This window comes from Macaca fascicularis, chromosome 3 (assembly GCF_037993035.2).
Source record: "Macaca fascicularis isolate 582-1 chromosome 3, T2T-MFA8v1.1".
Lineage (NCBI taxonomy): Eukaryota > Metazoa > Chordata > Mammalia > Primates > Cercopithecidae > Macaca > Macaca fascicularis.
The window spans coordinates 132,565,627-132,590,440 of record NC_088377.1 but is presented as its reverse complement, the minus strand read 5'-3'; the positions used below and the strand labels follow the sequence as shown (position 1 = coordinate 132,590,440).

General features: G+C 35.1%; 2 protein-coding genes across 2 annotated transcripts in view; one reads left to right on the top strand and one right to left on the bottom strand.

The window, feature by feature from the left end:
* Window positions 1–24,814, top strand: part of ZNF804B (zinc finger protein 804B) — a 595,345-nt gene that overhangs the window by 19,575 nt on the left and 550,956 nt on the right. The gene's annotated exons all lie outside the window — the stretch shown is intronic.
* TEX47 (testis expressed 47) lies at window positions 15,070–16,013 on the bottom strand. The gene has a single exon (XM_005550291.5). The coding sequence runs from the start codon at window positions 15,907–15,909 to the stop codon at window positions 15,148–15,150; it is 762 nt and encodes a 253-aa protein (XP_005550348.3). The 5' UTR covers window positions 15,910–16,013; the 3' UTR covers window positions 15,070–15,147.

The window sequence follows — 24,814 nt, the reverse complement described above, 5'->3', positions numbered from 1 at the left end:
CTTTTCCCTGATTCTGAGATATAAAGATGGCAAAAAAGACTACTAAATGACATGTCAAGTATGGCAGTTTAATTTTAATAAAATCAAGCTAGAATGGCTTTAGGGATCATCTCCATCAATTGTTGTTTAAACGGGGTTAAGTTGAAGATTTTAGGCCCTCACACTAGACTTAATGAATCCGAATATCCGGAGTGGGGCCTGGGCTATGCATTTTAAACAAGTATTCCGTGGATTTTTTGTGCCCATTAACATTATGAAATTATTGAACCAATATTAACTCATGAATAATCCCGGGATTTATAACATTGAGGCCAGAGGATGAGGAAGGTTTTATGGCTGGCTCACTGTCTGTTCTCTCCTTTTTCCATTAGTAACTCCTGTGAATATTCTCTGTGAAGCTTCCCTGGTGACTAAATGTGTCCCTAGTGCCCAGTTCACAATCAGAGTAACATGCAAGAAGCACTCACTGTATGCCAGACATACAGTGTTAAAGTCAGCCTTTCACATGTTGTCATATTTAATCCTTAACACAACCTTAAGCTGGAGACACTGTTATCTTTCATTTTGTAGATAAGATGAAACACTCGAACTTTAACTTTACATTTTACGACATTACATGGCAGAGTGCTGGGGATTCATTCCAGGGCTTTCAAATTACAAAGCTCAAATGTGAAACTACTTCTCTGAAAATTGACTATTATTCCCTCTCTGTGCCACCATGAAAATTTTCACATTCTTTTATTACAGAATAATGTCATTTAGATTGTTGGTTCACATATCTGTTCTCCTTTCTTGGATTCCCCCAGCAACAGGATCAGTGTCTTCTTTATCCAAGTATTTGATAGCCCTAAGGTGCTGCAGGGTCTATGGGTTTAGAAGATACTCAATAAACTGTCCAACTGGTCATTCATTCATTCAATCTCGGTTGATTAGAGTGGGTTAAAATGTAAATATTAAGTAAAAGTAAAATTTGGGTATATACATAATCAACAAAATTAAAAGATAAACGTTATATGAAAACGTGTGCAACGTCATTGATCATCAGAGAAATGCAAATCAAAACTACAATGAGATGTCCTCTCACCCCAGCTAAAATGACTTATATCCAAAAGACAGGGAATACAAAATGCTGGTGAGGATGTGGAGAAAAGGGATCCCTTGTACGCTGTTGGTGGGAATGTAAATTAGTACATTCACTAAAAAGAACGGTTTGGAGGTTCCTCAAAAAACTAAAAATTAGAGACATATTCATATCTTCAGCAGTTAATATGTACACGTAATTAACTGATGTTCAGACCCTATTTTTTAGTAAGAAATTAATGGTAAAGACTTTTTTTTTTTTTTTTTTTTTTTTTTGAGAGAGGATCTCACTCTGTCACTCAGGAGGGAGTGCAGTGGCACGATCATGGCTCATTGCAGCCTTGACTTCCCAGGACTCAGGTGATCCTTCCACCTGAGCCTCGTGAGTAGCTGGGACTACAGGTGCACCACTATGCCTGGCTAATTTTTTGATTTTTTTGTAGACAAAGGGTTTCACCATATTGCCCAGACTGGTCTCGGACACCTGAGCTCAAGTGATCCGCCAACTTCGGCCTCCCAAAATGCTAGGATTACAGGCGTAAACCACTGTATGTGGCCTAATGGTAAAGACTCTAATTGGCAATTACAAAAAACTATAAAGACACTTTCTGAGAACCCAAAGACATCAAAAGTGTGTAACATTTCAAAAGTGAAGCAAATACTTTTCAACACTTTTATCTCACATAAACTGCAAATAATGATATAATTTGAAAGCTCTTAGTTATCTTTCTTCATAGGAAGAAATAAAAATGAGTATTTTGATTCCCTTATCATTATGCACTTTTACTTATTTTATAATATACTAATTCTGTTCATAGGTATGAATATTAAAAACTAATTTATACATCAGGCAATAAGGCACAGTAGTATTATCATCTCATTCTTTTGGGCACATATAGTTAAGCAACCAATTTCTTGTTAGAAACATATAATGGAAACAAAACCCTGTAAAACCGACACAAGTCTATTTTAATCTTAGAATTTGAGTTCTTTAAAATAACAATAAAAAATCCTTCATATGTATATTAAGCCATTTAATTGAAATAGTGGGGTAATTTTCTGATATTCACATTATTATTGAAGAATATAAGTAGGGTTTCCATAATGCATACTAATAGAAGTTAATTAAATGATCAGGGTCTGGTTATCTGAATTGGCATTCAAGCGTTTATTGAAGTGTAGCTCATATTCTTCCCGAGGATATTAAGAGCAGCAGTAGAAGCCTGCTTAAGGACTTACCCTGGGCTTTGTCTTGCTAAGACATATTCTAGAGTATCTTCAGCCTACTGACTCCTTGTTGCAGAGACATTATATATCAGCAGCTTAACTAATTGGACTAACATTCTTGAGGTCACCCAGGGATACTGGTCAGAATTCAAACCATTTTATGTCCTTGTCACAAAGCTGATCATCATAACTGCATTATGGAACGTGTCAGCCAACAGACTATATGCCAAACACAACTTAATTCAACAAACATTTATGGAGTTGCTGATTATTTTCTTATATCATTTATTGTATTTAATATTTGTGTGCTCATTCAGTTTGCAAAATGCTGAAACCCAGAGGCTAAACAAACTACTCAAAGTCTCAGTTAGCGAGTGGAAAATCTGAGATTTGAACACAGATCCTCAAATGTGAAACCTGGGATTCTTTCTGCTGTGTGTGAGTAGGTTGCTTTGAAAAAATCCTCAGGTTACTCTTATGACTTCAAGAGACAACCCCACAACACTTTACCTGACTAAAGCAACAAAGAATTAATTGATTGAGAAGACTCAGGGGTAGAAAACGTCTCCAGGCCCTGGCCAAGATGGGAAAGGAAATTGGGAGCTGAGGTGACTCATTGTTTACAGTCTATTTCCAAATATCTCATCTCTGCTCTTATGTTAGCTTCATAATTTGCTGCCTTACAAATGGGCTTTCTACACCCATTTGTAAGTAGTAACTATTCCAGCTTGTGTGTGTGTGTGTGTGTGTGTGTGTGTGTGTGTGGTGTAACAGGGCAAGAAAGGGGAGAAAAAGAGATTGGGTTGGGGAGAAGAGGGTGACAGGATCACACATCTGTATCTCACTCAGGGAGCTATGGAAAGAGACGCTCAGAAAAATTCGTGGGCAGCTCTATCAGAAGGAGATCAGAGGAGGGGCATTAATATTAATAGATATAATCTGCATTATTTACGCAAAGCCTTTCTTGTATGGCACTGTTAAACACTGATAGTTAAATCCCTGGTTCTTCCACTTGATTAGGAGCCATTTTATGAATTTTAATTGGTTTCTTTAGTTCAATATAGTTATATATACACATATATGTACATATATGCACATGTATTTATATACACTAATATCTCCATCTCTCCATATTTCAAATATGCAAATGTATGTAATTTTATTTACACAGGCATTTTATTTCCATTAATCAACTAGGAGTCTTCTTCATCAAAGAGGTATTTTGATGCTTCTAGAAACACATAGTGGGCAAACATTGCCTTATTGTCATTTGTAAAGTAATTACTTATGTTTATGCAACCATCACTTGGTTAGTATTAGCAGGAAGAACAAGGTCAGGTGAGAAAAAAGAAACAGTGCTTCTGTGAGTAGAACTTGCTTAGCTGTGGTTTTCCAGCTCCTCTGATATGGTACAGTCCTCTGTGTAAATATCTTTAGCAGCAGGCATGGGTGAGTGGTCTTCCTAAGAATTATCGCACAAATAAGCATTGGTGTACAAGAGGATTCTTGGGGGAAACATTATACTTATTTCAATGTTATGTGAGATCCCTAAATATTTTTTCAGTTACAGAAACACTGGCACTTTCAAAAAAAGGCCAAAAGTGCAAATGTCAAACTGATAATTACCTTCCCTTTATGTGGTAAAAGGAATATAGAAACTGTGGAAATCATCTCATTCAAAGATAATATTGAGTACCTTCATAAAAATCATCCTGGTTAAAAAATATTCAAACTTTATCTCTTACAGTCCATCATTCAGCTCCCTCACCCCAATAAGTCAACCCAATAGGCATGTGGCTAAAGTGCCAGACTTATAAATACTTTAAGTTTTTGCATGTCGTTTGTGCTTTGTGAGACTGTAGAAAGTAACAGTAATATGTGGATTTTGGTAAAAATTCCATACCCAAAATAAGGCCATAGAATTGCAGTCCTGATTTCAAGGGGAGAATGAGAAAGATGGAGACTTCATCTAGCTTCCACACTCCTATTGATTAGTGCTGTGACTTTGGGCACATCTCTACTTGCTTCATTTTCCTCATTGAGACACTGGGCTGGAATAGACAGTATTAAAAGTTCCCTTAGTGTGATGTCTTCATACATAATATCTTAGAGGTATGATAGTTATATTTCTTTAAAAACAGTACATTTTGAAAAGAGATGCTGATCATTGTAGAAGGTGAGCGATGGGTAAATAGGTTTGTTATGCTACTGTCTTCACTTTTGTGAATAAAAATGTTTAGATAATTTAGATAAACACGGAAAGAGAAACATAGCTGCAGAGAATCGTTACAATAATACAGGAATGGTAAAAGAGTAGATTGAACTTTCTTGCCTCTTCCATCCTAAAAAACATGATATGTTTATTCTAAGAAGTTACTGCAACATAAAACGTGATATGAACAGTAGAATGTAGTGGGAAATGGGAACAGAGAAGTTGGAAAAATTTCCAAGGCCCCTTGGGTCATTTTGGTTGAAATGCTTTATCATTTTGTTATACGTGTCATATAAGACGTATTCATAGTCAAGTTTAATGAATACACATTTAATGAATACACATTACAAGTTTCATGAATATACATTAATGAATATACATTACAGAGATAAATGGTTCATGAATTCACCATCATTTTGGATCATGCATTATTGCTCTTTAAAGTCATTAGTTTGGAAAATTGAGATTTGATTATAATTTGTAATTTGCTAGCATGCCCTAACTGGGCAAAAAAGGAAGTGACCTGGATAAGGGCCAAATTTCAGAGCAAAATTTATAAATACAATGTGGTTGATCCATAAAGTATATAGAACACAGGAGACAATCTTCAATTAACTGTAAAAGTTTGACCATGGAAATAGCAGTGTATTAACCCAAGGCTTGAGCTGTAACATTAGAGCTCACACATATTCTCAACTCACTTTCTGCACAGCTAGGTTTCTTCTAGAGATGAGTGCAATTATTTATCTAAGCAAATGTTTATTAAGAAGACACCATGCTGTTCCTGAGCTGCGCACATCATCACTCAAGACCTTTAAAGTCCAAGATTATTATACACTGCCATTCAAAACTGGATAGAGCCCTTTTCCCCTGGGGCCACAATTGGACATTGAATCTCACATGAAAAGGCAGAACCAACCTCACTGGAAACCAGAATAAAGAGATGATCTTCCTTTTACTAAAAACTTTAGAATCCTAAAAGTGACCTTGATATTTTTAAATACACTCCTCACATTCACTGCCAATGGCTAAGCTTTGGGAAATACTGTCTATACTTGTTTCCTCACCAGACTCTGGCTCCTCAACCTACCATATCCTGCTTCTGCCTCTACTGCATTGCATAGGTCACCCTCTCCAAGTCACCAATGATCTTCTTGTTATTAAACTTACTTTTACATTTCTTTCTCACTTGACTTTGACACAGAAATTGATGTTGAGTATTCTCCTCTTTAGGGAATGTTCTTTTCTTTCTCTGCTTTTCTTTTTCTGCTTCTGGGCAATTTAAATTATGTTATCTTACATTTCTTTGTAGGTCGCTCTTTTTTTTTTTTTTTCATAGGCATTTCTCAGGATTTAGAATGAGGCTTTCTTCTCTGCTTATTCTATATATTTGTGTTGGTGACAGATAGAACCATTCCTGAAGTCTCAGACATTATCCAGAAATTGATTTCCAAATCTTCATGTTCTTGTCAGATCTACCTATGAGCTTTGAGGAAATATATCAAACTCTGCATTGGGTGGTATAACGGTGATTCTCAGACACCTCAAATTCGGCATGTTCAAAACGAACCTCATCTCACTCCCTGTGAAACCCAAACTGTTGCTTCTCCAGTATTCTTGATCTTAGGGAATGGCACCTTCACCTGCCTGGTACTTCATCCTAGACTCTTTCCTCTTCTTCACACTCTTTATTTTCAGACAAATACCAAGATATTGGACACATCTCTTGATTCTTTCGAGCTCTTTTGGTTCATTAAAGGACACTATAGAAGTCTGTCTTTGTACAGATTTCTATTATCTCTTTCCTGGATTGTTGTAATAACCTCTTCCCTTAAGGTGTATCTATACAGTCTCATTACCTGGTTCTCATCCGATCTGTTTCCCACAATTCAAAGTGGTCCTTCAATAATGCATATCTAACCATAGTATGTCTCTGAGAATAATAAAACTGCTTTCCATTTCTATTAAGATAATGTCATGATGCTTCTTTACTCCACTTTAAATGTCTTCATAATCTGACCCCATACCTTGCTATCCAGCCTCATCTCTCATGACTTCCCTTTGTACTTGAGGTCCTGCCTTGTAGAAATTCTTTCAGTTCTCCCAACACGGTATGGATCTTCTTGCCTTCAGATTTTAGAATATCCCTCTGTTAGACTACATACATATATAGATATGTACATACAGTCTCCTCTGCCAGGAACACTCCCCTCCTACTCCTTGACTTTTAATTCGCTTATTTCTATTTAACTTTCAGAAATCTCTGTATCTTTGTTCTCTTAGAGGCATCCCCTGATCCTCTAAATTAGGTGAAGTTAGGAAACCATTGTAACTTGGACCTCCAGGATGACAACAATTATTATAATTTTTTAACTTCTTTATATGTCTGGGGTGAAGGGAGAAAGATCCTGCATACTCTCTAAGGTAGAAATTATGCTTATTTTGCTTATGACTGTACCCCTGCTGATGCTTGGCAAAGTGCTTGACACCATTTTTCAGTTCATCCTTGCTGAATAACTAAATGCAGAGAGAAAATAAAATGTAATATTTGTCAGGTACTCCCAGTACCAATTGAGAGAAATAGTGGGCAAGCTATTTCAATATAATACCAAAGGACACCTTGGCACCTAAATTTTAATTGCAAATAGAGTAGATGCTATACCAGTGAATTTGGGGAGGGCTATAGAGAGCCCTTTATGTGCTTGTGTCTTCCATAGTCCCTAGGATATGACTGTGCATATAACGGGCAATCAATAAATAATTCTTGGATTAATGTTTGAATGACTTTTATTTGATTAAGGGAAGAAATTAAGCTCAATAAGCACTGCTGATTTTTCTTCTCTTTACTAAATGCAGATATAAGATTAAGGGGAGATATCGGAGATTTCAGGCTAAGAATAATGTTTGGGGTAATTCCTCCTTTATTTTAATTTATCAAACTGCTTTTATTCTGTTTTCTCTCCTAGGAGTTGCTCACTTATATCAGAAAATACTGTTAGTACCTAGCTATTTCAACAAAGAATAAGATTTAATATAATTTATATGACCTATACCTCATCTGAAGATATCAATATGGAGATACTCAACCAGGAAGGAGCAATTTTTGTTTGATAATTCCAACAAAAATTGTTTGATTTCCATTTCAATAATGAAAATATTGATAATGGCCTGTTTATGGGATTGCATAACACTTTTGAAAAAAGTAAAATTAACCTTATGGAGTAATTTTTACAGATATTTTAAATGATTCCTTTTTGTGATGAAGCACTAAAGATATAAATGAAAAAAAGGCCATGGCAATTGTTTACAAGTTGCTGGCAGGAAGATGAGTGTGCACACAAACATGGCAGCAGAGTTGCTAGAACGTGGTTGAATGAGGACAGAAGAAAGTTCCTTGAATTTGCCAGTCTTCACAGAGGACATAATTTGATTGAGGAGCAGAATTTTGCTAAGAGAAGTGAGGAAGGGTGACAAAGGCAAAAAGCATGGAAAAATTAGGGAAATGTTAGAGAACAAAGTGTGAGAAAAGAGAATGAGAAAGGAGAAAGAGACATGAGAAAACCATAAGGTGAGTCTGGGTAGCAAAGTAAGCATGGATCAGAGAATCAGGACTTTGCAGATTATTTATTATATAATTTTGCTTTTTATCCTTAAGGAGAAATGGAATCCATTGAAGAATTTTGATCAGGGAAATAACATTTATTGAGTGCTGACTATACTCAAATTACTGTGAATTTAACTGTTAACCAAATAGTGAACTCTGTGAATAAGTGTTTATGCACACTTCTTTAAAGACGTTCCTTCCCATTGAGTTTAAAGGCCTTATTACTAGGAGTTTACATACCTATGTGAAAGATGAATCTGAGAATATTACTTAAAAGATGATAATATTACTTAAAAATATTATGAATTTTATTACATAGAAAATTACTATTAATTTACTTAATCGTAAAATATAGATCCTGTTATCACTCTCATTGTGCAGATGAGGAAACTGGGGTACAGAAAGGTAAAGAAACAAATTACACTTCTACAAAGTTGTAGAACCGGTTTCAATTCAGCAATTTGACACCAGAATGGCTCTCTTGATTAAACCTTATGCTATAGTGTCTTTATGTTTGAGAGAAACATGATATAACTGAGAAGAGAGAGTAGGAAGAAGAAATTGGAGTGAGGAAAATGCCTAAGCAGGGCACAGAAACAAGATCAGACAATGGGAATACTCTGGAAAATAAATGAGGATTGAATTGATTGGCTGTCAATCATACAAAGAAATAAAGGAATCTAGGATAATTTTTGAATTTCTGACTTAGCAGCTGTTTGGAGAGTGGTTCATTTTATAGCAACAAGGAGGGGGTGGGAGGGGTAGGCTGAAGGAATAGTGGCAGCAGGGAATGATGCATTCATCTAGTGCATGTGGAGATGCAGATGCCTGTGGAGTTCCAGTGGGACTTCTTGAGAAGGCCCTGCATGAGGCCTGGAGGCCAGGTGGAATTTGGTGTAGTAGTGAAGAAAACACGTAGAATTAAATCCAGACCCCCTAATTATGCCCACAAGTCCCTACATAGTGTATCTCTGGCCACTCTCACCAACCTCACTCCCCTCTTGCTTCCAGTACTCTGGTCTCTCTGGTATTCTTTCTGTCCTTCAACACACCAAGCTTGCTCCTCCCCCAGTGCCTTTGCACTTTTTCTGTCATATGGAATGTTCTGACCATTACCATCCCACCTCTTTTCATTCAGATCTCAGTTTGAGAAGGCTTCACTGATCACCAAATGTAAAGCAGACCCATTAGTCACTGTCAATATTATGACTTTTTTAGAGCACATGAAATCATCTGAAATCATTTTCTCTATTTGTTTGTTTTTTTTTCCTCTTCCAGAGTATATGCTCACTGGAAACACTGGCCTTGTCTTTTTTACCATTGTATCTTCAGGGTGTAGGCAGCAATGCAGACAACATAGTTGTACAATACATATTTGTTAAATGAATTAGTGAAGATATAAATATGTATTTGAAGTCATTATCTCTTAGATGAGAGTTGAGGTCATGGCATTAATTAGAATGCATTAGAGAAGCATGCAACTAGAGTGATCAGGGAAAGAGAAGAATGGCTTGACATCACTATTATTCTCTTCATATCTTCTTTAAGGATAAACGGTAATCTTTTCAACTGAAAATATAGGTGAACTAATTCTATAAATATTCACATTCAGTTAAAAATGGTTTCTTTTTCATTTGAAATTTATAGCTACTTATGCTTAAATAAAATATATTTGCCTACATTATATGGAAAATCTCTTTTAAGTTTCTGTCTATATGGAAACATACTAGCAAAAGCATTTTAATAAATCCAAAGTACAACCATTGTTAGAAATTAACAACAAAACAAATAACTAAAATAAAATGTATTGAACTTGGTCTTTCAAATAAATAAGAAAACACAGAGAACAGTAATAAGAACTAGTTTTTTTATATAGTAACTCAACATGAGGCCATCCAATATAAAATTTTTCTCAGATACTATAAACTGCCCATACCAATTAAAATTCTAAACTAATGAGAAAAAGTGAGTAGACAGGCATAATTTACTAAAAGTTACTTACTGGTAGAGGAACAAGTGTTGGCATAATCAATGTGGTGAAGTTAATGATCACAGACCCTAAATGGGAGAATACAGTTAACTTGCTTTTACTGTTACTGCTGTTACAGTTATACCAGCATACTGTTATACTTCCTTTTACCATCGGCAAAACACCTTTATGTGTTTAGGTCTCAGAATCTTTACCTGTGGAATAAGAGGAGTCAAACAGATATTTGAAAGGTACTTCTTGGGTTCTCTCTGTATGCTGTTAAAATCTGTACACTGTGTTTACTACATACATCCTGTCCACAATCAGGAAATTTAAGTAACTGACCACAAGGGGGAGAACTTTAATTCTGCATTAAATTATTTAATACAATATGAAATGATTTGAAAGTACTTGGCTATGTGAGGTTGGTGATAGGCTGCTTCATTTCCACTTCCTTGTGGAAATTGGGACATTCAACTACTAGTGATAGGTTTAACTTAATTGAAATGTGATTTTGTGTTTGTAGAGTTATGATACAGTCACCGGATGTCAAATTATATTTGTATTAAGCAATGATGCTCCATGAAGGTATCCAGATGCCTTTTTTATTAAAGTGATGATAGTAGAATGTCACAATTCACCGTGGAAGAGTTTTTCCTTTCAAATAATGTTGTTTAAGTTATTCTTCAAGAAATCTATTACCTTTTTGAATGTCAACTCGGAAACAAGGATAGGATCATCAACAGGGCAGTCTGTTGTGAAGTATTCATATAAAAAGAAAAGAATTAGAATAGTGCTAGCCACACCACTTGAATGTAATATGATCATTGGCTTTATATGAGTATATGTTATATGTTTGTTGTTACATGAATATTAAATATTATATGTTCACACTGTTAAATATTCATTTTTCTGTTTGGGTTAACTTAAGTACTTTTATTTTATTTAAAATGTTATTTTAAGGCAATTATAGCTTTCTTTATTTTTAAAAAATTTTATTTGATTTTATTTTAAGTTCCGGATACATGTGCAGGATGTGCAGATTTGTTACATAGGTAAATGTATGCCACGGTGGTTTGCTGCACCTGTCTTCCCATCCCTTAGGTATCAAGCCCCACGTGCATTAGCTATTTACCCTGATGTTCTCCTTCCCCTCATACCCCTGACAGGCTGCAGTGTGTGTTTCTCTCCCTGCGTCTATGTGTTCTCAATATTCAGCTCCCACTTATAAGTGAGAACATGAAGTATTTGGTTTTCTGCTCCTGCATTAGTTTGCTAAGGATAATGGCCCTCTGTTCCATCCATGTCCTTGCAAAGGACATGATCTTGTTCCTTTTTATGTATAGTATATATTCATAGTATTCTATGGTATGTGTGTGTGTGTGTGTGTGTATATATATATATTTGATAAAATCCAGAAATTTTATCAATTTTTATCAATTTAAAATATATATATACACACACACATATATATACACACATATACATATATATACACACACACATATACATATATATACACACACACGCACATATATATAACATTTTCTTTATCCAGTCTATGATTGATGGGCATTTGAGTTGATTCCATGTCTTTGCTATTGTAAACAGGGATGTGATGAACATAAGCATGCATATATCTTCATTCTATTATTATTTTCATTAAGAATTAACTTATGAGTCATACTAAGGCTTAAAAGTTCACATTTTTAGAATTCATTAAGCTAAATTTGCAAGGTATGAAGATAAGATTTCTGGATTTTATCAAATATACCCAAACATACACAGCTAAATGAGTCCAATTTAAAGACATTATATTAGTAACCTATATAAGTATCTCAATAACTCATTTGTTACTGAAAACAATTTGTGCTTCCCCTTAGAAGCATTGTTACTCTCATTTAAATATGTTTAGTGACAGCAGACCTGTCTTTGAGAGTGAGTATAGATTAAAAAAAAATTCTATATGGAGATCAAATCTTAAAGTTACTAATTAAGTTGGAGTGTAATGATAATTTGGAGATCAAAAATTAGGTATAATTAAAATATTCAATCTCCCTTTGATTTATAAACCTCCTTTATTCAACTGCCATTGAGTCACAAAATGTTTTCAGCAATGGTAGTGTTACCTGGACAAATATAAATCTTCCAGAGGTGACTCCTATACGGGGTAAATTTATTTGAATAAATTCATTCTGATGTATTCACAAAAATGAACAAATAAATAAGTAACTGAAATTATTTCTAGTCACAATGTGTTTATTTTCCAGTTATGTTCATAGTTGAGCCTTCATGAATTCTTTAAAATTACGATATACTAAGTAAATCAGCAATTTTATCGTTGACAGATACTCTATAACTTCTTTCAAAAATGATTAAGATTGTTAATAATTCTCTTTTTGGCTTAGTGAATTAGGTTTCTATCGGTATTTCTCACACCAAAAAGTATTATAGACCCATAAAAAGATCTATGCCAGGCAGTGTGGTGAATATAAATCTTATTGCTACTTGTACATCCAGTGACTAGCACAGTGATTGGCCGACTAGCACATTTTTACCAGTAGCTATCCAATAAATTTTGGTACATAAATTAATGAATAATAAATGATACAAAGAGCTTATATACATATATATTATTTTCCCCATTACATATGTATTATTTTTCCACAGTGCTGCATAATCATTCACCCAAACCTTAGTGGTTAAATAAACAATAATCACTAATGTTCACGAAACTCCAATTTGGGCAGGACTCAGTGGAAACAGCTCATCTCTTCTCCACACAATGTCAGCTGAGCTGGCTTCCCAGGTTTACTGGAGGCCTGGGATCTGGGGCCACATGTCTAGTGGATGATAGGGGCTGTTGGCTGCGACCTCAGCTCGGGATGTTGTCTGAAATTGCTGGATTTCTCACAGCATAGTGTTTGAATTCCAGGAGCTAGCATTCAAGTGAGCAAGGCAAAGTGCACAACATTTTTATGACCTAGCCTTCGAGATCACACGGAATCATTTCTTTTGTATTTTAGTGGTTGAGGCAGTCACAGAGGAGGTTTGCCTGCGTTCAAGGGGAGAGAGTTAGAAGCCACTACACAATGGGAGGAATATTAAGCTCATGTTGTAAGAAAGGCGTGTGGGATTGGATATATTGCAGTAACCATTTCTGGAAAATACAATATGCCATAATTTCTTATTTATAAACATACAATTTTTTATCCAAAACCCAAACTTCTATTCACTAGCTAACTTTAGAAAATACTATTCCCAAACAAAATTCACCCTGCTAAAGAAATTCTGTCTGATCCAATAAACATTTATTATCCATTATTCTCTTATATATGCTAGTCTTCTCTCCCAAACCACTTTCACATTCATTCTAATACTGAACCAAGGAGTATATCTTTGTTAAACGTTTTCTCTATTCCTTTTTTGGCTGGGAAAATATTTACTTACGTTTCCAGTCAGTTTGTCACTGATCATTTACTACTGATGGGCCCCTGTGTCTTTTTCGCAGTTTAAAGAATAGACAGCCTATTGTTGATTAATATTAGGTGTTTTTTTCTAAATTGATATAAATTTTGAAAGTTATATACTCTTTCTTAGCTAGAAGAATTCTCATTTTGTCTAAAACATTTTTTTTCTATTACTAACTTGAAAGAAACTTCAAGTTCAGTTAAAAGTGAAAAACACCATTCTAATTAATGATGTATTACAAAATTTGGAAAATAGAATGGTCTTTCCTAAAATTTGATTCTGTTATGTAACAATGATGCATCTCATTTTTGTTTATTATATACATTTTGTTTGTTACATATAATTTGGTCAGTATTTTCATATGCAGAACAAAATTTTCTGCAAACAAAAAATTTGAAGTGCACAGTGAGATTGGTTTGGCCCCCAAATAAGTTAAAAATTAAATAAATAAAAAAATTAAAATGATGATATAAGTATTTTCTCCATTAACTCCAAAGTCTGTTTCATAAGATATTAAGGTAATTTGGGACATATATCATTGCAGTATTCAAAATATTGATGTCAATTAATTGTTTAAACAAGCTAAAAACTTTTAAACAATGCGAAAAGTATTCATCTGGATAAAAGAAGGGATCAACTTGAAATTGGTCATATAGAAATCATATATAATTAGTTACTTTCTAGAAAGTGAATTGAGAAAATAACCAGATTGTTTATTTTACATAAAATCATTTAGAAGTAAGTTTTAATAGTGGGCAGATAATGTTTTCTGTGTACCCTGCCATATCCCTTAGCGCCTGGCAAATGTTTGTAACATAGAGGGATGTTCAATAAATGATGTTGCATGGAGTAGCACAATGCCATTTGAAAATGTATTTTCTTCTCATTCCAAATAGCTATTGTTTTCTGTAGCTTTATAATGGTGTCAATGCTCTTGATTGTATAGGCCAGAATATATGGGCTTTGGAAATATTTTTTATAATTAGATTTTGTTTTCTGAATGCAGGAATTTTACAGTGATTATTCCTTCACTTGTGCTCTCAAAGCCCTTCCTATATACTGCTACTATAATGATATATTATATTACATTACATACCATATCGTAACTACTTCTACATGTACTTTCCTCTAACCTTAGGTTGCAAGCAACTCAAGGGTGGGATTTTTCTTCTCTATTTTATACCCTCAGAACACTGTACTTCTGGTGTGTAGTCATGACTATTCATTAACTGTTGAGGGATTGGATGACAATCTGAATTCCATTTGTCTTTTTTCATCCATTTTATTTTTTTTTTGAAAAGTGTCAATTCATGAAAATGATGTTAATATTTGAGAATTTATGATAAACTTATTAAACCCATCTATCTAGTAAAATAATGTATTGAACTCTAATATCACAACAAATAGATACATTTTAAAGTTTAGCTCAACATACTCTGTGAAGATTAATATATTACCTCCATGTATATTGCAATGTTCTGTTTCTTTTCTTTTAAAAGGGACAAGTAACTTTAAGAATGTTTTCTTCTTTATTTAAGTAGCACAAATTCCTTAAGAGACATGAGCACATTATCCCTCTCAATCCTAGAAACGTGAAGGAGCAGGCCATACCACCTCAGAATCCAGAATGATGTGTATGGGTCTATTATACATGTTTATAAATGTTGCTGGGTCCATGAATTCTTCAGATTTGCACAAGTACTTTATGATTTGTTCTGGGAGGAGCAGGTCAGGTGCAACTTGGTGTAAGTTATCACCTGGTCCTTTAGTGCCTACTTTCATAGTCTTGCAAAGATAGACTGACAGTTTATGAGTTTGTGTGAGAAAATCTGTGATGACCTCTTTTAGGGACTGTGATTGTGTCACATCATCGAGATACATAACTGGCACTTTTATCACTGAAACATGCCATTGCATAAAAAGCCTCATTGGAATGTTATGAGAAATGACTATAATTTTCATTTGTTGAATAAAAAATTCTGTTTCATCTTTGTCATGGCCAGTATAATCTAAAAGCACTTGGTAGAGAGTGTCGCTGGAGGACTCGAGGATATGCAGAATGGAAGTAGGATAGATGAGCAGCAATCCTGTCACTGTTTCTCCCAGGTGATGTTTCAAAACTGACTGAAACACTTGTTCATAGTAGTCAGCAACATCTTTTCTTTCTACCTTTGTTTGTATCTTGGCCACTAGAAACATCCTATGAAGAAGGAATTTCTTTAGGTGTAGTCGTTGTTTCTCCTCTTGAAAGTGCAGGTAATTGCTACGTGGGACTTGGAGCAAAACATGAGGCCCCAGTGGCAAAGGCCTTTTGCTGCCCTTCTGGTTACGGACTGAAAAGGACATGATGAGTCTTATTTATTTTACCAGATGATTCTAGTTTTTAGCTTTTCATGATATTTACGCTGTCTGGGTGCCTCTGTAGTCATGAACTCTTGTTTTCATTTCTTCTGACAAGAAAAAAAAAAAAAAAAGAGTAAATCACAGTTTGTCAAATGTTACTAAATAGCAAAATCCCAATCTTTTACCAGTTTTATCAGGAAACAATATCTTTGAAATGAAAGATAATGTTAAAACAATACTCAAACTATAGAGTTTTTTTTTTTTTTTTTTAGTTTACAATGAAAGAGCTAAATCATATCCTAGGAAAAAACTTTGTAAATGTCATGTAATGGTGATTACAGATTGTCCTTTATAAGACAAATTTTAAAAAATGGTATTTTTATGGTAATTCTTCCGATTTCTTTTATAAATCTAACTGGTCTATAACTCTTTTTAAAAAATCCAAGGCTTTCTAGGTCCTAATTAGCTATGTAACCTTTAGTCAGGACCCTAATAGTTAATAATGTTCCTTGATTAATTACAGTAAACATTTCAAGGGAAAAGTTTTGGTTCTTTGTTTTTCCTCCTATCGACAAATCTCGGAAATGATTCTTTTTTTTCCCCCATTTATTATTATTTTTTTCTTGTTGTTGTTGTTAAGGGCTACATGAAAGTATTCTGCTACTTTAACTTACTCTGCTTACAAATCTCCTCAAATTTTTTTCCAGGTCAACTTACCATTTTTCTTTGTTTCCTGTGCTTCTGTCACGTACCTGTCCTCCAGGCCCTGCTTGTCCTCCATCAGGCTCCCAACTGCCAGTTCTCTGGTGTTCTCAGCTGTCCTGTGTTCTGCCTTCCCTCAGGCATATGTGAGTCAGAATGTCAGCACCATTAAAGGACCAGAGCGCCAAGTTTCTTAATTTAATACGGGTATCTTGACAAACACTTCAAAGTCACTGCAGAGGAAGTGTGAATGGCTTATTCCTGAATGGTTTATTTTTAGTCAGGTGCATTTGTAAGTCAGACAGATGGTGAGAATCTGGACATCTTTTTCCTTTCTTTTTTTCTTTTTGATAAATAAAAAGTATGGTTGTAGAACTCCTCTGTTCTACTTAGACACTAACTAAAGACTTTAAGAACACATATCTGAACCTATGTAATGGTGAATATGTGATGAGAAACTTCTATAGTAAGATTTGGTTTACTTAACTTAATGTGAATTTAATTTAAGAGCTGCACCTCTTAACATTGTGTCTTAAAAGATGCACCTCTTAAAATTGTGTCTTAAGAGATGCATCTCTTAAAATTGCATCCACATGAGTTCTAAACAATAATTTTAAAACAAGTTTAGAAAACATGTTTATTCAATTTTTAACAAACCTAAGAGTAATTTTTTCCCTGAGGTCTGTATTATCCAAACTAATGATCCGATTTTAATGAAAATACAATGATAAATTATCTAAGTAAATGAAGGTAGAGAGGTGAGTTAATAATTATTTAATGGTGTAATACATAAAAATGGACTATTCTTCCTCATTGTGATTCACTTTGTCACTCCCTGAAGCAATACAATGTTTCCCAAGATGTAAACCATGGTGCCAAACCATGTCATTGCCCAGTCTAGTTATTATCTCACTCTCATTGTTCTTACAGCTTTGCTGGAAGAATGTGTCCATGTTGACCAGAGCCTTCATTATGGCCTTCTCTCCTCTCCTGGTTTCTATGATATTGCACTTTCTTGGATTTCTTTCTAAATCTCTATATGTGGCCTCACCCCGTAATACCTTCCCACACCCAACTTTGGAAAATACTGAGGCTCTGCGCTCATGATGTGGATGGATGTCCTGCTCTACTTCTTTGCCCAGTTAGCTCAGTACCATCTATATGTCTCTTTTGTGAGGGCAGGTAAGTGGTCCTTAAAGTCACTCTTGCCACTAGATTGCACGATTGAAATTGGAAAGTGATCATGGGACTTTCCTGCGGAGCTTAGCTGTGGACTAAAAATCTTTTACAATCTGAGGCTCAAGGTAGACACAACTAGTTGATTGGGGTTGAGAAAGAAGAAGAAACCGAGATCCCATTCTAGATGATTTTTGCACAGAAAATTCTCAAATTATTATCTCCAGTCACTTATTCACAACTCTTCTCTCCTTGGATGTAACTCTGTCTTTTCAAATTTAAAACGAAAACATTTAAACAATTATTTTCCTCATTGAACATGTTTTCCTTTACAAATACCCCACTTGTGTCTAAATTAACACTTTTTTTTCCCTCTCAGTTCCCGGGCCAAAATCCTTGGTATTATTTTTTCATGTTTCCTCTAAGTTGTATACTCCAACTGTATTCTGTTACTAAGTCTTTTTACTCACTTTAATATGCCTTAAGGGTTCTTGATTTACACTACCTCTTTCACAGTCCTACTTCTTTATTTGGATTATAATAAGGGTCTCTATCCACAGTATTTCTAGATTTCTCCACCCCAAAAATTCAGCTAAGAGTGTGAAACCGTAAGCCCTTTGACAAATCTACTTTATAAGGTTAAAAAGATTCTGATTTTACAAAGTCCTCCCTGCTTATTTCCCCTCCATAGAATCCTGGGAGGCAAAGCCTCTGCCTTTACCACGTCCAGAGGGACTTCCGGTATTTATTTCCAATTCCCATTGATGGATTAAGCCAGAGAGAACATGGGGACATGCAACAGTGTGATTTGTTACCTAACACAGCTACTGATGAAAGTCAGTAGGAGAATTTATGAGACACTGCCACCCAGGAGCCCCTTTTCAGTGCATAAACTCAAACTAGTCTTTTATACACTGGTAAGATTCTTCCTCTTCATGAAACTGTTTTCCTTACTGACAGACCAATTTCTTCCCAAACATGGTCAAGAACTACCCCTCAAGATAAGGCTAACCCCAGGATGTACTGTTCCACCTCAACTTTCTGTTGACTTCATTTACATATTTTTATTATAATTATGTTCTCAAAATATAAAGAATTGCCACAGCAAATGAGAGTGATGTACTATAGAGTTTTGAACAAGATTGTTAACTCACCTGGTCAGATTCCCACTATCTTCTTGGATTCCCTGAATCTCAGAATAAATAATAAAAACTATTTCATAGTTCTGCTTGCTTTATCTTCTGGCTTTGCTCACTCTCCTCCAGATCTAGTTATTGTGCACTGCTTTCTCCAAATCTCTTTTTTAAGATTTCTATTTCCATGGGTATCACAACCTTGATGACTTCCCCCTTCTTCTAAATCATAGCTCCCCACTCTGATCAATACTTCCAACACAATATCTCTCTGATAATCACATGTGTCTTTCCACTTTTTGCTCCTATCAAAAGAAGCTTAGTGGTAACTTTTTCTTACCATGTGTGCTTTTTGTTTTCCTTTTATTTCATATATCTAGATTCCTCCAATATAAACCTAATAGAAGAATGATATTTCATTCTTCTATTATTCTCCCCCAACTCTATAGAAAATCAACTAAGCTATCCTTTCTTCAAAAGAGTGATAATATCTTAACAAAGCCTAGTTGTTGTTATCTTGAAAAACATATGAACTATCATTTCTGTAAGTCAAAAAAGGCAAGTAGAGACAATTTGTGTGGTTCAAACTAATACATTCAGAAGCAACAGTTTGTAATCTCCATGGATAGTTTGACATCTGTATTCAATTTTCCCAAAGTAATTTTCCATTTTCAATGCTTTTTTTTTTTTTTTTTTCTGTTGGGTTGCTTCCTCAAACTTTGAGCTTCATTGTCACATGGCTATCTGAAAAGTTTAAAGGCAACTTATTTCCTTATCATTCATCAGTCACACTCTGAACTGTCAAGGGTAAGTTCTGACTAGATAGAAATAGAAGCAACATGCAATTCAAACAGTTTTTGGGTCATTGTCATGTGTAATTAGAATTGTAGACTCTCTGCTCAATGGACATTCAGCATTTAAGTGCCCAGGTGCCACAATCCTTATGTGCCATCTATTAAGGGCAAGTTATTTACCCTTAGATGATGACTGAAGAGAACTCTTCTATCTGTCTATGTATCTGGATAAAGAAGCATTTGTATTATTCTACCCAGAATGATCCGTTTAGAATAGCTATCCAAATTCAAGTTCAAACAACCGATAAGTCACAGAACCTTAATAGAAGCTTAGGATGCCAAGTCTTCTTTCAATTATTCTACTTATCTACCTTTTTAATTCAACTTATCTCACATTAATACATAGCATGTACTTGTAACTCGTGTCAAACAGTACACCTTACTATTACTGATATACTTTATGCCCTGGTTTCATTTTTCAGAACCAAATGCTTCTGAATAAACAAACTTAATCGTGTCCTTTTGTTTTTGTAAGCCAGATAGAAAGGATTAAAACAACTAAATACCATTTATGATTCACCATGTGCCATGCACTAGATACTTTTACATACAGTAACTAGGCTACTTTTAACAGTAACCCTATATGATAGACAGAAACTTTTCTACAATTTATAGAGGAGTAAACTAAAATGTAGAGTAGTTACGTATTTTGCACACAATTAAAATCTTCTCTCAGCAGCCTCCATATTCTGTCTACTTGAGTAAAGAGGAGGTAAATTATCTCCTATTTCTATCCATGACCATAGTGTAATTCTTCCCCTTGTCTATGAGATGAGATGATATCCAAACCAAAAGATAGCTTATGGTTTGGATAAAGTAAATTTAAAGAAAAACTTCTACATTATAGCTAGGTTTCAGCAGCATTTATCTACCGTTATTATCTACTCATTTGTCTCAGATTTATTGATGCCTTTGGTGTACCAGGCAATATCATTAGGTACTATAAGAAATGTAAGTCTGAAAAATACCTGCTCCTTAATTTCAGGAGCTTAGAGTCAGGTACAGGTGACGAAATGTACATGAATCTGAGATGTTCTTGAGACAGAACAGGGAAAAACAATAAATACGATGCAAGTGATATTTAGTGCTTTAGAAACACCGATTTAGAAAGGGTAAATTTGGAGTTTTCTTAGAAACCTTAGTGAAAGAGTTCTCATTTGATCATGGCCTTCAGAGAAACAGGATTGAGGGACAGCTTCATGAATTGGTCTCACATTCATTCCTTTTAAATGTGAGGTTGTGCATTTACTAAAGTTGATTTCCATCTGGAATACCAGACTTTAAACTCTCACCTGTGCTTGGGTCCTAGCAAAACAAAACACTCTAAATCATTTCCTTTCACTTTATGTCTTATATCAAAATGATCAGCCAAAGAGAACTAATCATCTAAATAAATGGCTTACAGCTTGGGTAGAGCCTTTCACTAAGATCACATATAATAAGCTATTGAGTAGACAAAAAATATACTTGATTTAGCAAAGCAAATCTGAGTGAGCTTAGTTATCAAATCACTAGGTATTTGAATATTTATTGAAAAAGATACTCCCCCTCCAAGAAAAAAACAAAAACAAAAACAAAAACCCAAACTAGATTACTTTCTCTTTCATTGACTCTCTTCAATAGTATTATGGAACAGTGTTTGGTAATTACTTATCAAGGGGAGCGCAGGCTAGGAACATTTAGTTATTTGATTACAACATTTAACATAGTTTTCATCTATCTGCTATTTGTAGACAAATGTGTCAGACTCTATGGAAATATTCTTGTGAATCAGATATTCTATCTGCACATGAAAAATTTAATTCTGTTAGTGGATCTTAAGATCCCCACGACTATGTTAGTACAGGGCTGGATGGGCGTATACAAGTGTGCAAAGATATAAACAATGAAAGCACAAAATGCAACATTTAAACCTGGCTGGAAGAATAAGCATTTAAGCTAGTATTAAAAAATAGATATGACGTGTGTGTGTGTGTGTGTGTGTGTGTGTGTGTGTGTGTGTTTAAAGAGCAGAGGGCATATGTTAAAGGTAGGAAGTGTGGCACATCATTAAGAAAATGGAAACAGGCCGGGCGCGGTGGCTCAACCCTGTAATCCCAGCACTTTGGGAGGCCGAGGCGGGTGGATCACGAGGTCAGGAGATCGAGACCATCCTGGCTAACATGGTGAAACCCCGTCTCTACTAAAAATACAAAAAACTAGCCGGGCGTGGTGGCGGGCGCCTGTAGTCCCTCCTACTGAGGCAGGAGAATGGCGTAAACCCGGGAGGCGGAGCTTGCAGTGAGCCGAGATTGCGCCACTGCACTCCAGCCTGGGTGACACAGCGAGACTCCGTCTCAAAAAAAAAAAAAAAAAAAAAAAAAAAAAAAGGAAACAATGTGTTCTGGCTAAAGCACTAGCCCTCAAACCACAGAATCTGCAAATTTTGTTAAACTGAAGATTCCTGGTCTCTAGGCCTAAAATGTCTAATTAGTAGGCTTAAAGTGAGACCCCAAAATTTGCATTTTTGACCAGTAATCTCCCAGTCTCTCTACATACCTCACTTTAAGAAAGAAGAGGCTAACTCACAGTGATTCAAACCATGACTGTCTATTAGAATAATCTAGTGGAGATTTTTTTATTTAATTTTATGTTCATAGGTGTTTGGGGAACAGGTGGTGTTTGGTTACATGAGTAAGTTCTTTAGTGGTGATTTGCACGATTTTGGTGCACCCACCCAGCACTCAAAAAGCCAGTTCCCAGTCTTACTTAATTAGTCTGGAATGGAACCCTGGTGTGTATGTTTGTTAAAACATCTCCAGGTGATTCTAAATGTAGCCAGGAGTGGAACTCCTAGAGGGTGAGTCGTGGGGAGGAGAGGGGGGAAAAAAAAGTAAGTTGGAATCAGTTTGTGGAGGACTTCGATGCCACGCTCAGAAGTTTGATTTTACTCTGTGGATAGTAGAGAATCACGAGAATTTCTTGAGTGCCCATAATCATAACTGTGTTAAGGAAGTTGCCGTGAAGTGCAGAGGAATTGGAGACGGGAAATACTAGAGGCACCCAGAGCCCTTTTAGGAACTCTGCAGTTGGCAAGTGAGCCCTCTTATCTTCTGCCGGCTTAACAGTAAATTGTTTCAACTTTGCCGAAAACCAATTTGCAAATGTAAATCATAAGCTTAAAAATCTACTCTTTGACTAAGTAAGGCCTCTTCTAGATCCCATGGTAAGTAAATAAAATTATGAGTTTCAAGTTGAGGCTAAGTGAAGAAAAAAATTTAAAAAAGAAATAAAATTACTGACAAACATTTGAAATATAAAGATAGTTTTTATAGAAAAAAACTTAAAAAAAATGAATATATGTATTAATGAACAACTACTATGATGCCCTTGAAATTAATTTTGAAGAATATTTCAAGGGAAGAAAAAATAGTTATTCACTGAAACGAATAGCATAATATAAAAAATTATAGATATTTAAAAATAAAATTGGGATCTGATATGGTTTGGCTGTGTGGCCCCACTCAAATCTTATCTCGAATTGTAATCTCCATGTGTTGAGGGAGGGATCTGATGGGAGGTGATTGGATCATGAGGCAGTTTCCCTCCTGCTGCTATCGTGATAGCGCGGGAGTTCTCAGGAAATCTGATGACTTTAAAAATGGCGGTATGTGCTGTGCTCTCTCCCTCCTGCCTCATATGAAGAAGCTCCTTGTTCCCCTTCACCTTCTGCCATGACTGTAAATTTCCTGAGGCCTCCTCAATCATGCGGAACTGTGAGTCAATTAAACCTCTTTTGTTTATAAATTGCCCAGTCTCAGGTATTACCTTTATAACAGTACGAAAGTGAGCTAATAATATCTTTGTTCAGGCACAACTTTTTTCTTTTAAACTCAGTAAAAGAAACTAGGTCCCAGAAGCTACAGTGGTCTAAGCAGCAGCAAGTTTATGCATTCATTTTTGTTTGTTTTTGTTAAAATATGTTAAAATTGTCACACTGCTGGCACACTTCATTTGCATGAAATTCTATACTACACTTACTAATTGTAGTAAAGTTGCCCTCTATCTCCGGGACAAGACCAAAAAAAAAAAAAAAAAAAAAAAAAAAAAGCAACAAAACCACTCTGGAATGTAATTTTCTCTGAGATCTAACCAAACTCTGTTTAGTGGGTTGGGAGAAGACTATAAACGAAAATAACATTTTGACATTTGTCCTTCAACTTTAAGAAAATGGTTTGCCTATATAATTTTTGGTAATTTTTTAGAAGATAATATTTTCTACCCTCATATGGTCCTCAGATTTAAACCATAATAAGCAGGGGAAAAAAGGAAAATAATGCAACTGAGTGCTAAGGCAGAACATTGTGTCAGAAGAAATTAATGAAAGTGGAGTATATACTGAATATTAAGGACAGAATTTCATAGGGCCAACAAGATAACGATCTATATTTTTCACATATGCAGGCAAAGTGGATTTTGCAATTGCCAATTACATTAAATGCACTAAATAAAGCTCCTAACATTGATATGATAAGGCACCACCTTAAGTTTTCCAGGCTGCAACTGTGCATAATTTTAAAATGGTTTTCTGAAAACCATTTTAAGTTTAAATTGGATTCCCAACCTTATTTTTAAAAAGCATAGAAACAAGAAAAGAGAGAAATCTAGCCATGTTTTAATTGGTAGAATTTGGGACTGATATTTGTTTTGTATTTTCCAAATTTTTCAAGTGTGTCTATGTTATTATGTTCAGAAAAAAATAACATTAACAAATAAGGCTATCCCTTTGGTTTGGTGAATGATGATACATGTGTTGCTTTGTTTGTAAGTCTAGGATTGTCTAGCCTAAAAGCCTGCTATTGAGTAAAACTTGTAAAATGATGGATCATGAACCAAATTGAACAAAGAGAAACTTCACTCAGAGAAATCTTGACCTACTAACAGTCAAGATAGGAAAATACAAGGGTGTAAGATAGGGCAGTTACTAAGACACAGTCCAGGAATTTTATCCCAGACACCTTGCATACTACCGAGTAAAAGGTGAGTCTTTAAAGAATTTGCTCC